General features: G+C 44.2%; 1 protein-coding gene across 1 annotated transcript in view; it reads right to left on the bottom strand.

Moving 5' to 3' along the window:
- Window positions 1-1,462: 1,462 nt before the first annotated feature.
- The window catches only part of STK32B (serine/threonine kinase 32B), a 254,262-nt gene continuing 238,091 nt past the window's right edge, over window positions 1,463-17,633 (bottom strand). The window contains exons 10-12 of the mRNA XM_075569517.1: window positions 17,117-17,248; window positions 5,724-5,788; window positions 1,463-3,704 (exon numbers count right to left, since the gene is read on the bottom strand). Coding sequence (XP_075425632.1) covers window positions 3,554-3,704; window positions 5,724-5,788; window positions 17,117-17,248 — 348 coding nt within the window. The 3' untranslated portion in view covers window positions 1,463-3,553. The remainder of the gene's footprint in view (window positions 3,705-5,723; window positions 5,789-17,116; window positions 17,249-17,633) is intronic.

Raw genomic sequence — 17,633 nt, 5'->3', positions numbered from 1 at the left:
TGTTTTGATCTGTTTTCTGTTGAATGCACTGTGGCAGTCTCAGTGCCTGGGACTGAATAAACCAGGCATAGCCTGTTTAAAGGAACAGTACGTGACGCCTCATCATTTAACCTACCCTAAAAGACCGTGTTCTAACAGTCCCGGACAGACGGCGGAGCCCCGGAGTAAGCCGTTTGTCACAATATGTATAGATTTATTTTTATAGTGCCATCCATGTACATAGCACTTCACACAGCAGTGATACAAGTGACATAATAATAACACATAATGGGAATATGCACTTCAGACATAAACGTAATATTAAGAAAAGAAGTTCCTCCCAAAGAGCTTACAATCACTGTTATAATGCCGCTGCATGTGTCCATAGAAACAAAACTGAATTTTATGTCGTCTGTAGAATTTACCACATTTCGGTTCACCTCAGTTTCGTTTAAATGTTAAACTATTTGCAAAATGTTCGTGTAAGGATCTGTGAGTCCCGCTACCCTCAGCACGCCTCCTCCTTACCTCTGCCCGCGATCGGGTGGTCTGCTTCCCCCGCCTCTGGCGGCTCGTCACCTGGGCCATCTATCAGCCGTTGGACTATGGGCGCGCGCGCGCATCACGCTTGGAAGTTTATACCAAGCCCTCCAGTCCCACCTCGGGGTTGCACCCGCGTGGGGGAGTCATCAGCATGTCATGTGCACGCGGGATGCGTGCTCTATGTGCCCAGGTACCGTGTCACCAGCCTCCGCCTGTAAGCCCTCCCACACCTGTCTCCTGCACCAATCGCAGCAAGCGTTCCTGACGAACCTCCTATTGCCTTGTTCTCTTTGGTTCCTGTTTGCCTTATATGCTCATCCGTTTCACGGGTTCATCGGCTCAGCATAAACCTTCCTGCTAGCGAAGTGTTCACTGCTGTCTTGCCTCCACAGTCTTGTTGTGTCTCCAGTTCCTTGTTCCTGACCATAGCTTTTCCTCTGGACTCCGCTCTTCTGTTCTCCTGACCTCGGCTATGTACGACCATCCGCACCTCTCCATTCCGACCCCGGCATGCTCCTCAACCATCTGCTCCTCTCCAACACTTCGATGTCCGAAGATCGGCCATGGGGAACATACTGTAAGTTTGGCTACATCTGTATCCCAGTGTAACAATTCAAACCTGGTACATTCTTAAGTTTGTCTTTAATATGCATTGTATCTTTCTAGGAGAAACAAAGACCTTCCAGAAAAACAAGAAAGGTTAACTAGGCACCATCACAGGACATCTCAGAAAATCCACCCATGGTGTCCTTTTGGTTCCCTGTGCTAGTCCATCGAAGTTGCTCCATTCAATGTCCACCTAGTCAGCATACACATGAACAAAAAAGACAACTGCATACAAGTGACGAAGGGTGGGTTTGTGTGTGTGTCCCTAGTCTATTTTGGGTCTTTAATGGTCCATTGAACAAAGAATCAACAAGATACCACAGAATTAGTGTGAGCAATAATCACTTTATTAGACCAAAACATTAGACTAATGTGTTCTTTTTGACATTGTGCTTATTCTTTCATGCACTAGTTAGTAGACAACATGAATCAAATGTGTTTTTATTAAATAAAACTCATGCTTTAATACATAATTGTAGCAGATATTATAATTACAGGATGAGTAACCAATCCCAAATTTGTAACAAAAAATACTTGTATGAAATTATGATACAAATAATATATGATGAAACATAATTTAAAAATAGATTCATATATAAACAAAAGATAGATTTTGTACAAAATAAAGATAGAAAATGATAAAATAAGCATAGAAAAGATTGTAAAGAAAGTTATGCCTATTTTTAAAAAACCCTAATTTGCTTAAAAAGTTAAAAATGAAAAAAGGTATTTTGATACAGACAACCAAATGAACCATAAAATATATTCAGTAATATGTATTGGTTATCAAAATACTGTAAATACATAACAAGTGTAAACACATTGTGAAGATCGGCCCTGTGAAAAATTTATTAGTTTAGTATTCTGCAGACACAGTAAGGAGTTGCATCTTACAATGTCAACAGTCACAGTATTGGTTTTCATTCTATAACAGTACAATAACAGTAGATGAATAAGATCTGTAATGTAGAACAATAGTTTTTGTGAGGCAAACACACAACACACATTTGTCAGGTCACACAAAATGAGCCGCACTCCAAAGAGTATGGCTCTACATAGAGACTAAACATCAAAAAGCACTTTTTTATGCCGTATTGTTTATATTAAGATTTCGGCTATGATGTACAATTTGGCAACATTTATGGCACAACTGCAGGATGAATGTGAAAATCATAAAACCATTTAGCATTTCTGAAAAGACATCCTGGATCATGTAGCCAACATGTTTACTTGTAGCCTCAAGATGTTTCCGGTGCATATGCACACTAAAGCTTGTCGAGATTAAATCCTAAAAATAATCATTCGGATAGTATTACTTTCGGAGTTAGAATAAGGTTGGTTACCTATGATTTATGATGACATTGTGACACTAGAAGAAGTAGGGAATAATGCCTATTACGGTGCATTGTTTTGGGCTTTTCTTAAAGTGTACAGCGTTGCCTACATCCTCCCATTCATCTGATTTTCGGGAAACGCGACATTTTCCAAGTCTTTCCATTAATCTTCACTAGTGCGTTTGATAGCAGCAGGCAACGAAGTGAAAGCCATAGGGATTACTAGTAGTTCAGAGCACATTAGCCAATATCCCCATTGCCACGAATGACATCACAATAATTTAAATAGGTCTGACTCAAGTGGATAAAATAAAGCCTCTCTCTGTCATGACATTTTTTTCTAAATAACTACTATACCTGGGGAGGCTAACTCCAGTCATCAAGGGCCACAAACAGATCAGATTTTCAGGATATCCCTGCTTCAGCAGAGGTGGCTCAATCAGTGGCTCAGTCTAAGACTGAAGCAGGGATACTCTAAATACGTGAGCTGTTGGTGGCCCTTTGGGGACAGGAGTTGGCCATCGCTGCACTACTGTATTTGGTGCTTGTTTGCGTTTCAACATTTTGAGGTTACACTTTAAGCAGGGTGTAGTCGGCCTTTAAGATTTCATGAAGGATTCAATATCATGTTCATATCCTTTTACATTGGATATGTTTATGATTTAATTATAGTAGTTTCTAAAAACTCCATTAACTATGTATAGTACACACTTACTTAACATTGCAAATGGTGTTATTTAATTTCCCAATTATACATATGGGATATGAACTTGGTCCAAACATCTTATGGTCTGAAAACAAATAAACATTTTCAAGTTCAAGTTTTATTCCAGGATATTTTAAAGGTCATTATTTTTCACAAGTAGAACTGAATTATTTTTTGTTTTCGATGTTTTTAGAGTAACATTTACAAAAGCAATTGTCTGTGTCGCGTGTAAAAAGTCTCACCCATAATCTGTGCTTTAACATTTTGTCACAATTCACATCTTGACTTTAAAGCAGTTCATGGTTTTGAGTGAAGGCATGCAAAGAACGAACAATACAGGACCCTTTATTAAACCCATAATGTCCACCATCTTCTACATAAACAACTAGCTACTACAGCCTCTTGTGCAGCCATGTAGTAGAATGTTGTTGTTAGTGCTATGCCCATCTTGAAGCTTTAAGTGGGTCTGGCTGGGTGCTTTGTTCTCCATGTTAGATGCATGTCCATGTCCACATTGGGCTGGTTGTCGTTTGAGTCTACGCAAAAAAAAATAAATAAAAAAGGATCAAGCATTAATCATTTCAATAACAACCAACTGGGTTCCCAGCACTCAATGATACATACAGAAAAACATACAGTAAACAATTAATTATTTCTAGTGCAGACAACTAGAAAAATAGTCGAATTCAACCAAACAAAATATTCCGGGAGGAGACCTTCACAACGTTTATGGTGTATACAGTAAACCCTGACTTTTACAAAAGCATTGCTTAAAGAAAACCTGTGTTTGAAAAGAAGACTTGAAGTTTGTAGTCCGCACAGTTTGTGAGGCTTTGTGAGGTTTGTGAGGCTTTGTGCTTTAGTTCTGGAAAGGGGTTATTTAGAGCATTGTTCATGAGACAAAGCATGATTCACTGTAAAACCTCTGCTAGCCGTAGGTTTAACCACTTGAACTGTAGTTAATATGGTATGTTTATTTTAGGCATGCACAGAATGCTACCTATGTGAGGCTCATGTGTTCTCAAATATTCAAAGGTAGCACCGCAATCAACACATGTCTAGGGTGACCAGATTTACAAAAGTAAAAACCGGGACACATTAAAAAAAATATTTATAAAACAAATGACATCATTAACTGCGCTTTATGTCTCCTTTATGTCTCTCCGCCCCTCACACACATAGCCTATTCCCTCCCATCCCTCCATTCTTGTTCCCCTCCCATCCCCATTCCCCCCATCCCCCCGTCCCTGTTCCTCCTCCCATCCCTCCATTCTTGTTCCACCCTTCCCATTCTGTCTGTCTCCCCATTCTCTGTCTCTCTCTCTCCCCCATTCTCTGTGTGTCTATCTCTATTTAAATTTGTGAATGTGTACATTCTAGCCTTGTGATATTTTATTATATTAACCTATTGTCATTAAATTTGAGTATATTTGGAAGAAGCACTTCTATTCTCTTTTATATACTGTATCTATCTAGAAATCTATATATAGATATATATCTAGATGGATACATATCTAGATAGATATTAAATGGCATGTGCACTTATATAAAATAAAAAATCAACACATCATCGAAACTGGCAGCTTGGAGATAAAGAGACAGCACACAAAGGTCAATGATGCAAATAAATAGAATATTAGAGTACAACAACAAACTGATATTCTGGTCCACTAAGGAACCTTCATCAGATCTGATCTGAATTATTTCAGCTCATCTGCCCTTCCTGGAACCTGTATAGGTTGGTATAGAATGTATGGTGACAAATTAAAGTTAATAAACACACAATCCCAGCAAGGAAGGAAGGAAGAAAGAAAGAGAGAGAAAGAAAGAGAGAGAGAGAAAGAAAGAGAGTGAAAGAAAGACAAAGAGAAAGAGAGAGAGAGAGACATACAGTATGCCAAATGTATACAACAAAATACAAAAGTACCCAATACTACACCCAATGTAAAAAAATATATAATTAAATACCTCAATGTCAGTATTCTCAAGAGTAAGGGTCATTTAGTGAAACCCTTTGGTCAATGCGTTATAAGCCTGCAAACCATGCCAAGGCATGACCAGTAAGCAGGTCCTAACACTACCTATGCAAATTCTCATTTACCTCTGCTGGAGGGAGAATGACCTCAGTGGGTTTGTCCACACAGGACATGAGAATACTGACATTGAGGTATGTAACTATATATTTTGTCACATTGATGAAGCATTGGGTATTGTTGTCCTTTGTTGTAGACAAATTAAAGGTTCCAAGACAAGAGGATTATTATTATTACTGGACAAATTTACAGACATTTGCTTCATGTTTTCCAAGTAATTAATGCTGTTCATTTCAACTGCAAAGAAAGTAGGATATTGCTGTGGCACAGAAAACAAAGCAGAGTAATCAATAAGCATTTTAACGCCAGGTACTGTACAAAGTCTGACAGCAAAGCCTTTTTCCACCTGTTGCAACAATCATTTATAATTTCCAGTAACAACTTAAAATTAACCTCCAATCTTTCAAAAGCAATTGTGTTTATTCATCATATATACTGTATGTACTTGATAAATACACTCACTTTTCTCTGTTGAATATGATGAATTCTTTCCTCACCGTTTCTAAACACTGCTGCAGGTGTCCACTCTGTAAGAAGGTATGAAAGATTTATCGTCATGGCAAACTCCCACATTGAAGCAAACTGTACAACTAGTGATAGGGAATCAGCAGAGACATATTTATTAATATTGAAATTGGGAGAATGGAATTATACATCAAAGTTGGAAAAAAGAGAAAATGTTCTTATTATGCTGACCTAACAAAAAAGAAAATATAAAATACATGCAGTATGTATGTAACAGGGGACTTATCCCTGTTCACAAATGTGCCTCTAATCCAGCAGTGTGGTGGTTAACTGCTGTAGGCAATTAACTAACACCACCAGGCTGATTACAGGGGTTAGAAAAAGCCTGCCCCTGAGACAGGAAGAAAGACTCCTTAGTCCACAACTGGGCTGAACAAGGAGACGGACGTCTTGAGCCTGCCAAAAGAGACTGCAAGCTGACAACAAGACACAGGGGATAATACTTCTATACCTGGATCCTGACATTGCCTTATCACAGACGGGTGTGGACACCAGGAGAACAAATAAGCCTTCCCCTACAGCAACCCAGCTAACAGATAAGACTTTTCTTTTAAGACTATTATATATGTCTATCTAAGTATATGAATGTCTCTATGATTTGGGCTGGTGAATCGCTGGGCTAACCATGCAGTTAGAGAGCTGGATCAAAAGTGTATATATACTCCAGAGTGGAGCGGATTTTGTTTGCTGATTTACATAATTGCTGTGTTTAAAGCAACAGGCGCAATAAAGCCTTATTTTAATTTCACCTTAAAACAGTCTCCATTGCATGCCTCTGAACACATCTCTTACATATGGTCATCAGAAGTGGGATGAGAGGTGGCCCTTGAAGTTAAAAGAGGCCCCGGAGATTGCCTGTGACATTTTTTGTGCTTTTTGCCTGCATAGTTCCTGCAAACAGACTGAGCAACAAAGCAAACAATCTCATGCAGCAGAGACCAGAATTTAAGGGATACACATCCAGGCAGGAAATGTACACTGCACTGAAGAAGCCACAAAACCACAGATGGACTCTTTTCCCCAATCCCAAGAGAAGAGAGAGAGAGAGACTGCTGAAGCAGGTAAACCTTACTTGCCTATCACAATAAAGTGTAATATGGTCGTTGAAATAGGGGTTTTGCCTTCCAGCCATAGTCAGGGTTCAAGAAGTAAGTTAGCCCTTAAAAAGGGATAGGCGTTTGTTGTTTTCAAATGTTTCGCTGAAGCAGTGAATACAGACGGTGACCCACGAGCGGTACTGATTCTGCAAGTAAAGGCTGCCACACCGCATAGGACTACCAGCTGTGAATGGAGTATATGCAAAAAAGTCTGAAAATTGATGCAAGACAGTGCTGAAGCAGGGGAATTTTCAGCAAACAAGTGCTGAGTGTAAAATTGCCCTACCGGGGAAAAAAGGATTGCTGATCTGTGTAAAAGATATAGCAAAGCCAATTGCTGAGTGTTGAGTCGCCCTGCCGGGAGTGGAAAAAAATTCCACTGCAAAGAATATATTTTTTTTTTCTGCAAGTAAAGTCTGCCTATGTATCTTGGGAGTAAAACAGACACCCAAAGTGTGAAGAGTGAATGCCATAATACCCAAAGATGAGACTGAAAATTACTGAACTCAAGCAGAAAACCACATTATTTTGCTGAAGCGGAGGCATTGCACCTAGCATGTAAATGGTGTAAAGCAAAAATAAGTTTTTACTTAGCAACTGCACAACCAGTATACCTAATGAGAAAGAATGCGTGCACAGTACTGCTGTTGTTTTAAAACTTACAAAAGGAAAGAAAAAGTCTACGGAGATGCCTATGAGAGCTACGACCTCTACAAGCAAAATATGCCCACCGGTAGGACTATCACAAGCTGGAGTTCTAGAAAATACACTGGCAAAAGCTGCAATAGCGCCTCCAGAGGTCAGGAAGAAAAATACACCTGATAGCCCCAAAATGGAGGACAAGATGCGGCGTTGCTGTAATGAACCCTACCCCACAGAAGAGTGGCCCTTCCAGTCCGATGAGGAGGAAGACATCTCTTACGGGGAACCCAAACCGAGTCACACCCACAAAACACCCCAAGAATGGTGGGGGTGCCTGAACTCGGTACGAACCGAAAAGACCGCTCCCTATATTGACGAATATGATCGGCAGGAGAAAGAGCGGGAGCAGCGGATCACCGAATATTTCCATCAGCTAATACAGTTGCAAGAAAAGCATGGTGGATCCAGTGAAGCTGCTAAAATTTCAAATGAAGATGGAGACCCCAGTATCCCTGAGGGGACAGAGTCATCCAAAACAAAAAGGTGAAAAAAGAAAAGCGGTTCTTCACGTACCGTGGAAGGAACAGACACGTCCGCAGATTCCGCGGAGAAAAAGGGGGACCGAGATGCCCTGCAGCCTAGAGATAATGGAGAATTCGTCATGCGAATGACCAAATATCCAGAGGGCCCAAGGCAGAAGTCGGGGGACCCAAAGAAGTGTCTGTCCGGTGCCAACAGTGAGGAACCCTTAATCAACCATCCCAGGGAAGCGGAGCCGGAACCAGTGAGTGACGATCCCTTGACCAGCCCTGAAGATGCCCTGAAAATTGCCAGGCGTGACTGTGATCTGCTCCGGGAACAATTGAAACTGAAGAAAGATGGTTACGCAGAGCTACTGAAAAATAACATGGAGCTACAGAAGAATGTGCTCACGATGTACTCATTGGCCAGGACAGAATTGGACGATCTCAAGACTGAGCTAGATACTGCAAACGCTACTATTACCGCCATGGATGAAAAGCTTAGCCAATCTGATAAAATGATGACTAAGCTCAAGCGGAAGTATGAGGAGGCACTGAAGGAGATTACAGTCTTTCAGCAAGATGTTCACAATCTTCGCACAGCACTTGATGCCTCACAGCATGAGATCAACAGCGGCCACACAAAACTGGAAGTCTTCAGAAAGGAACTACACAGTCTCGCTGAGGAGCTGGACAATTCTAAAGAAACTGTTGTCAATCTTAATACAGATCTCAAAGCCTCTCAGAAGGAGCTTCAGACCCTCAACCTGGAGAAGGAAATCTCACGCCAGCAGATTGTCATTCTCAAAGCAGATGTGCGTAAATGGAAGGAGGACTATATGGAGGCCCTAAAAATTACAGAGACTGCAAAAAGAGAAAATTTAAGACTAAAAGTAGAGAATTCTCATTTGACAGACTACGTCAAGGAAAAGAATGAAAAGCTGCACGAGCTTAAAGAAATAAATGAACTTTTGGAAGAGGAAAAGTTTGAAGCGGAGCACCGACTGCAGAACCAACTGCAAGGTCTGCATAAGCACCTCCAGAATGTTGAGGAGAAGCAGCAAACTCTGAAGGAAGACAATCTGCAGGCTGCTAAAGAAGTACAAGTGCTGCAGGAACGTCTGATTACCCAGTATGTCCCCACAAAGCAGCATGAGAAACTGAAGGCTACCCTGAGTATCACCAAAGCATTGCTAGAGGCCAAGCTTAGAGCCCAGGTGACTCGACACAAGAGGGAGCACAAGAAGGTCCAGAAACTGAGACAACTAACTGTGGCCCAAGCAAAGAAATTCACAGGGCTTCACAATACAATGAAAATGTGGAAGCAAGCTCAGAGAAAGCAAAGTGCGCAGATAAATTCCCTGAGAAGTGACTTGCAAGACGCACTCAAAAAACAGGGATCTCTCGCGGATGAGATTACAGTACTACAAGGAAAAGTATTGACCCTGACCAAGCATCAGTATCCCACAGCCACAAAAACCCAAAGGAAAAAGAGAGCTGGGAGCACTGCTCGCCTAAAAAACAAGGTTGCAAAGTCTGAACCACAAGCACTAGCTAAACCTTCAGCCACCAAACAGGCAACAAAAAAAGGTTTACGTGCAGAATCAAAACCAGAAGAATCCTTAGCTGATGAAGCTGAAAAGATGGGACATTCTTTGGAAGTGGATCTGGAATTGCAACTCAATCCCAAAGAAGCTGAACTAGCAACCCCATTGAGTGGAAAAGTGCAGAGAGACAGCTTCAAGAGCGGAAAACTCAAAGGGCTATTCTTAAACACTCTACAACTGTTGCCATACAGTCTGCCTACAATAAGAGGAGCACCCGACACAAGGGAAACCTCATGACCGCGCATGCAGTAAAAAGACTATTCTAGGAAAAAGTCCTCCTCGAGCGACTGAGTGCTGATCTCAAGCACCTTCGGGAGGAGACACGAATAAACTGGAGAGAGGGCTCCAATCCCAGCGGGACTGAGGGTTTTCTTCCTCCATCCACTCTCATTCAAGTCACAGAAAGATCTCGAATGAGAGTGGAAGGATGGGCTTTGGCCGTGGCAAGCCCGAGCTTCCCACAAACAGGGGAGGTATGTAACAGGAGACTTATCCCTGTTCACAAATGTGCCTCTAATCCAGCAGTGTGGTGGTTAACTGCTGGTAGGCAATTAACTAACACCACCTGGCTGATTACAGGGGTTAGAAAAAGCCTGCCTCTGAGACAGGAAGACAGAAGTCCACACCTGGGCTGAACAAGGAGACAGAAGTATTGAGCCTGCCAAAACAGACTGCAAGCTGACAACAAGACACAGGGGATAATACTTCTATACCTGGCTCCTGACATTGCCTTATCACAGACGGGTGTGGACACCAAAAGAACAAAGAAGCCTTCCCCTACAGCAACCCAGCTAACAGATAAGACTTTTCTTTTAAGACTATTATCTATGTCTATCTAAGTATATGATTGTCTCTATGATTTGGGCTGGTGAATCGCTGGGCTAACCATGCAGTTAGAGAGCTGGATCAAAAGTGTATATATACTCCAGAGTGGAGCGGATTTTGTTTGCTGATTTACATGTTTGCTGTGTTTAAAGCAACAGGCGCAATAAAGCCTTATTTTAATTTCACCTTAAAACAGTCTCTATTCCGTACCTCTGAACACATCTCTTACAATGTAGAATTCAAATTTTTCAGTAAATCAGAGGAAGGATATTTAAGGAAAGAATCGTTTTTAATGAAAAGTGGCAGGTAACTTGTGTTCTGTCAAGCCTGTGTCTTCTGAATAAATATAGTAATGTAATATTTGACACTATTTGCTCAGATATTTGTATGCTACCTGGTTTTGATATCCTGGATTAAAAAAATACTTTTCAACTTGATAGTAGCAATATAGAGACTATTCAACATAGAACCTACTGTAGACTGAAAATATTTATTAGCAAAATATTTTTATTTAAGAGTATACTTTTTGTAGAAAAACATATCCAGACAAAGTGCAAAATATATATTTTTTAAATTATATAATAAAATGTAGTAATGAAATTAAGATGTAAGGCAGTAGAAATACATACAATGCAGTGGCAAGCTTATTATTGTGCGCAGAACATTTACGACAGGCACACTAAAACATGTGCTAAGCTAAATCTTTAGCATTCATAGCTCTGTATGAAACGCAGGAGGATACGGCTCCTCCGTTTTTCTAATTAGAAACGTTTTACACCTCCGAAATGTGTTTGTACATTTTGATTTTTTTCTCCAGCGGAACAGATTCAAGGTAAGTGGCTAATTTTTAAAAAACTTTTTTTTTGATCATTTTTCAGTGTCACTTAATGTGTCTAGTTGGTAAAAAAAACAACCATATGATTGATATTGCTTCCTATTTTAAATCTCTAATAGGAGGAAAATGTATTTTTTTGCTGAATTAATTATGATAGATACTAGTGGGGGTACGTTGATGGGACTACATTTTTCCGCACGCATGTCTTTAACCTCATGAATAAATGTCCTATATCCTATAGGTTATAAAGTGATTTTCCATACCTGGCAAGACGTTCAGTTGATTTACATATAAGTATTTGGTAACATTAGGGTTCCGTAGGTCCAAGCTCTTTTTGTATTGTTAAATACAATATTATCTTGTAATCTTTAAAGGTGCAAACCTTTTGGTCATGAGCCATGTGAAACTGGTTCTCTAAGTCTTGAAAGCCTCAGCTCAATCAGCGTTTGCAGGCCATTTGCAATGCACATGTAGCCCTGGTCCCCTTGGGCTCCCAGAGACCTCCCTCCTTGCCTTCAGTGCGGTCGCGGGTGCCTCCGGAGCCAGAGACAGACCCGCTGGCTGTTCGCAAGGGTGGGGGCCGAAGCAGAGTCTCTTAGAAAGTCACGCATGCGCAGTGGGATCGCGCACACGGCCCCAATACATTAGTAGCCTCCACGGGACTACAATTCCCATGAGGCCAAGGGGGAGGAAGGCACCAGGTGCTCCCGTGTGGTGAATGAGGGCCAAGAATTCCCGGCAGCCGCATATGGATACATTTCGTGGGCTTGCAGTGAGGGAGTTGGAGCAGGGAGCTGGGTAAGTGAGGGTGCAAGGGAGCAGTAGCCCCTTGCACTAGGCCCATTCACCCCCCCTAGGCCCCAGATAATTGTTACCATTGCCCCAGTTTGTGGTTGCTTCAGGGACAGGCCCTATGTGAGTAGTTCTGCCCCTTTAGCTGTTTGGGTTAAGTTAAGGAAGCACTCACTCGCGCGCAGCCTGATTCCTGGGTCTGGGCTCAGACCCATATATATAGAAAGACTATCTTCACAGAGGCCCTCTATATATAGAGACTATCTTCACGGAGGCCACGCCAAGCAGTGACTGCGGCCTGCTGGCTGCAGACGGATCCACTCAAGGTGGAGATGGTGCGGTGCATGGTGATATTATCCACGCTGGAATTCACCCCACACGTAGAAGGACGTCTCGTCGGATCAGGCGGATCCAATCCAGTTGTATTGCGGCACCCGTGGCTGGAGCCCGGGCAGGTATCTATAGTAGGGCACCAACACGTCAAGGGATAGCGCTATCTCCAACACATTGGGTGGGTTTGGGCATAAGGGACATCAGGGAATTGGTGTCCAGCACCCAGGTACTTTGGGGAATATCTATGGTGATGTGTGCACCCGGTGCACTTCTATGTGTGTGTTTATATGCATCCTGCTGTGTGGTACAGGGTACCGAGATTATTAGTAGCAATAGTAAACCAGTTGTTAGCATACACTGTGTGCGTGTCTTATTATTGTGGTTCCTGTAAGAGGACCACCCCATTCAGGTGGGAACACTTACAGGTGGAGGCACTGTGTACGAATGATCAGGTAACCCCAGGCTCCCAGTGTCGGAGGTTCAGGCCTTCTGTGAGCCTATCAGTAATGCACCACATCCAGTAACACAAGTGTAGCTTTCCCCACATGGTCCCTATCTGCGATTGGGGGGGGGGGAAAGGTGTTACATTTGGAGGCGCTGCTGAGAGCTCAGACCTGGGATGCCCTGTCCTATTTTTCAGTCAAATTTGTCAATTTACTTTTCCACTATGTGGGTGCCCTCAAGGCACGCATGGGCCACAAAGCTTAGCCCGACCCCGAACCGACTGGTCGCAGTGGGCGGAGTTCCTGCTAACGCATTCGCATTAGAAATCCAGGCGCATGTTCGCAAACTCCCTGGACTGGCGCAAGCTTGGGTCATAGGGCGAAGGTATGACTCTCTCTGTCAATGGATGGCCATGATAATACATGTGGGCCATGCCATTTGTGAGGATGACGGTCCCCAATTCCTAACTCTGCCCGAGGGTCCGATCAATGGGTGCCCAATTATTTATCCTGACCTCGCAGCTTCTTTGGATCCCGCATCCGGGGAGGCTAATAATGAGTCCCCCCTAAAATGGCATCTCCCGCCAAGTCAGGAGAGCGCACGTGTTAATGGCGGCCAGGCTGAGCTACAATGTGTTACAGTTACCTGGCCGGGTCTGGCGTGGGAATCAGAGCTCCACCCCCGTTACATCAGTGAGTCTCAGTCCACAACTTCTGTTCCCCAGCAGGGAGAAACAGGATGCAGCGAACTGCACCCTCAGTTATACAGAGTTTGGCGAGTAAGAGGAGTGAAAATGCCCTATCTTCTGTGCCCGTGCTTACAAAAGGAGTTGAATACGTATGGGGTTTGATCCCTATCATCTACCAATAGAACTTCTGACGACAAAAGTGGACAGGCAGGGGTGCGTACGATGTTTCTGTAGCAACTGTGATTTTCCAGATGGAGAACTGTCTTGGGGACCCAAGAGTGCTTGCTGCGGAGCACAGTTCCTGAAGCCCGTGCTGCTGCGGCCCACGGACCCTGCAGAGAGATGCGATGGACACCTCTACTGGGCCGGTCAAGGCTTCTAATCTACCTACCTCAATAGCGGAGGTTTTGGATGGCCCGTGCGCCCTAACAGCGGTTCCAGACTCAACTCCAGAATCGGGTCCAGAGTCGGGTCCAATGACGGAACCACAGATGTTTGAACCAATGAAGGGTAAGGCGTTCCTACCCCCATTCTCTTCTACTGACAACAGTAGTCAATCAGCCATGGTGATGCACCTGCTGGCGGACCACTCCAGTGAAGCTGAGGACAACGGGCTGATTGCCTCATATAATGCGGACTCTGCTGTGGGCCCGTGTGCCCTACTGCGGCCGGTCCGGCCTACAACGATGGTACCATCGGTCCCAGGCTTGGGATCAGTACCTGCCAATGACGAAAGGGGTGAGTTGACTGCCCCAGTGGTGTCGGGTGTGAGCTCCCCGGTGATCGCGGAGCATGGTGGCTCTAAAGGTATGGTCACCCGGGCGATGGGCTCACCCCGTCATCGCGTCCTGGTGGAGGTGTCTCCCCTAGAAGATCTCTGCAGACCAGAGAACAGATTTGACCCCATCAAGGTATCCAGTACAGCGGCCATGCACGGCACTTACTCCTACAAGAGGAATCTTCAAGCTTTTTCGTCTCAGGACATGGACCTGCACGTAGATATTGTGATGTCCCCAGAAGACGTCAGCGCTAAAGAGATTGCTGGAACGAACAAAGACTGTGCTGTGACCGCTCTGGTAATTATTGCCTCCTTCATGCGCACGATGGAGCGCTTCATTCACCATGTGGTGGACCGAGGGAAAGGGCAAGACCTCCTGGCCTACCTCATCCATGCCGCGGATGGCCGGGTAAAGGTCTGGCACCGAGACCCCATACTATTCCTTCTACCAGTGGCAGGAGATGGTTTGGGATTAGAGACTGCAGCATCCGATCATGAGCTCCAAAAGACTCCCAGGAGTCAATCACTCCATCAGTTAGGGGTACCCCACTATGAGACTCAGTGGGCCTCGGGTATCAACGTGATGATGTTGGGTACCATTGAAAAAGTGCATGTGAATTGTTGTATATCCTATGCAATGCATTTTTATTATATAACTCTCTGTTATGTTTGCTACCCAAGCGAGGTTGTTGGGATTTTACCAGGGTGAGTGTATAGCCCTGGTCCCCTTGGGCTCCCAGAGACCCCCCTCCTTGCCTTCAGTGCGGTCGCGGGTGCCGCCGGAGCCAGCGACGGACCCGCCGGCTGTTCGCAAGGGTTGGGGCCGAAGCAAGAGCGCTCCGAGGCTTGGGAGGCTCTGCGGCGCACCCGGCTAGCGGGGGCCACCATTGTATATGCGCGCGCATGCGCAGTTTTCGCGCATGCGCAGATGGAGTGCGGGAGTTGCGGCGGCCATTAGAAAGTCGCGCATGTGCAGTGGGATCGCGCACGCGGCCCCAATACATTAGTAGCCTCCACAGGACTACAATTCCCATGAGGCCAAGGGAGGAAGGCACCAGGTGCTCCCGTGTGGCGAATGAGGGCCAAAAATTTCCGGCAGCCGCATATGGATACATTTCGCGGGCTTGCAGTGAGGGAGTTGGAGCAGGGAGCTGGGTGAGTGAGGGTGCAAGGGAGCAGTAGCCCCTTGCACTAGGCCCGTTCACCCCCCTAGGCCCCAGATAATTGTTACCATTGCCCCAGTTTGTGGTTGCTTCAGGGACAGGCCCTATGTGAATAATTCTGCCCCTTTAGCTGTTTGGGTTAAGATAAGGAAGCACTCACTGGTGCGCAGCCTGATTCCTGGGTCTGGATCAGGCGGATCCAATCCAGTTGTATTGCGGCACCCGTGGCTGGAGCCCGGTCAGGTATCTATAGTAGTGCACAACACGTCAAGGGATAGCGCTATCTCCAACACATTGGGTGGGTTTGGACATAAGGGACCAAAGGGAATTGGTGTCCAGCACCCAGGTACTTTGGGGAATATCTTTGGTGATGTGTGCACCCGGTGCACTTCTATGTGTGTGTTTATATGCATTCTGCTGTGTGGTACAGGGTATCGAGATTATTAGTAGCAATAGTAAACCAGTTGTTAGCATACACTGTGTGCGTGTCTTATTATTGTGGTTCCTGTAAGAGGACCATCCCACTCAGGTGGGAACCCTTACAGGTGGAGGCGCTGTGTACGAATGATCAGGTAACCCCAGGCTCCCAGTGGCGGAGGTTCAGGCCTTCTGTGAGCCCATCAGGTAACACACCACATCCGGTAACACAAGTGTAGATTTCCCCACATGGTCCCTATCTGCGATTGGGGGGGGGAGGTGTTACACACATAATCCTTCCCCATGCTTCTCAATATCTATTAACATATCTTCTTTGAGCATCAGAAAAGGAAACCTGTTTGGATAATTAAATATCTTTTTAAATGAGAATTGCCACCCCTCTAGGTTTAGATATCTTAAGCGGCATAACTGCACCCATCCATTTCTCAAGCCCTATCTATAGACACTTGCCAATATCCTCGCTGTCTAAATCTATCGGTAAGATCTTTATATTGTAGCCATTTAAAATTCTGCAAACTAGTTCTGCAACAACCATATTTGATAAAAAAAAACTGGTAAAAAGTTTGCGAATGCATTTTGAAACATAATAGAGATAGGGAAGAGTGTGCGTGGGGGAAAAAGTGAGAGGGAGGGGAATGAAAAAGAGAAAGGGGGGGCAGAGGGAGAGGAGAGTGAAAGAGAGAAAAGGGGAAAATGAGAGAGAGGGGAGTGAGAGAGAAAGCGGGGAGAGAGAGAGATAGGGGGAAGAGAGAGAGATGGGTAAAGAGTGAGAGACGGGGGGAGACAGGGAGGGAGGAAAGAGTTGAGAAGAGAGGGAGAGAGTGAGTGAGATAAGTGGGAAGTGGGGGAGAGGGAGGAGGCAAAGGGAGAGTGCGTGAGGGAGGACAAAGATGGGGAGAGTAAGAGACAGAGGTGGGAATTGTGTGAGATAGAGGGCAGGGGACTTGCTGGGCTGCTGAGAGGGGGGGAGGGAATGCTCTAGTACCCATGGCCAAGCCCAGAAAAGCTTTCTGCGACCCTGCCAGCCTATGTTTCATTACGTATGTTTATCATTTAGAAGATGAATTTAGCAGAATGTCTTAAAGAGAAATAACTGCCACCAGAGTTTAATGAGTAGGAGTGGGGGAAAAAAAATTCTAAAAATTAAATGTCAGCAAATGAACTTACCAGAGGACAACTTTCTTTCGCTCCATCTTTTGATTTATATTTGGCAAGTCTCTTTTTCTTTTTATGAAGAGGTTTTGACTCTAAAATCATTTCTTCTAATTCAAATGTTGGATCACAGTTGAGTCTTCCTTTCTGCCAACAAGATAAGAAAAACAAAACAGCCTATTACAATAGGATAATCAAGTAAAAATGATTTTGCCCAGATAACTCATACAGTTTGTTTTATGTAATTTATATATGTAGCGGTCATGTAAAATGCCTACAGTCATCTCTCCTGCTGGCAGCAAGGCCTGGTAAGTGTGGGCATGCCAGCAGTAATCATGGAGGTTTTCCTTCACACCCTGGTGGGGTGCCCTGTGTATGGATGGGACTGGTCACATGCTCTGACTCCATGGTTAGTGATGTCAGAGGTGTGTCAGCCTCAGAAGTTACATAAGGCACAGCACTGTGTCAAGAGTTAGTTCTGTTAGCGTTCAAGGCGAGTACAGTTGCTGGAAAGTTCTTGCAAGGTTCAGAA

This window comes from Ascaphus truei, chromosome 1 (genome assembly GCF_040206685.1).
Source record: "Ascaphus truei isolate aAscTru1 chromosome 1, aAscTru1.hap1, whole genome shotgun sequence".
In the NCBI taxonomy this organism is placed as follows: domain Eukaryota; kingdom Metazoa; phylum Chordata; class Amphibia; order Anura; family Ascaphidae; genus Ascaphus; species Ascaphus truei.
This window is presented reverse-complemented; position numbering and strand designations above follow the sequence as displayed.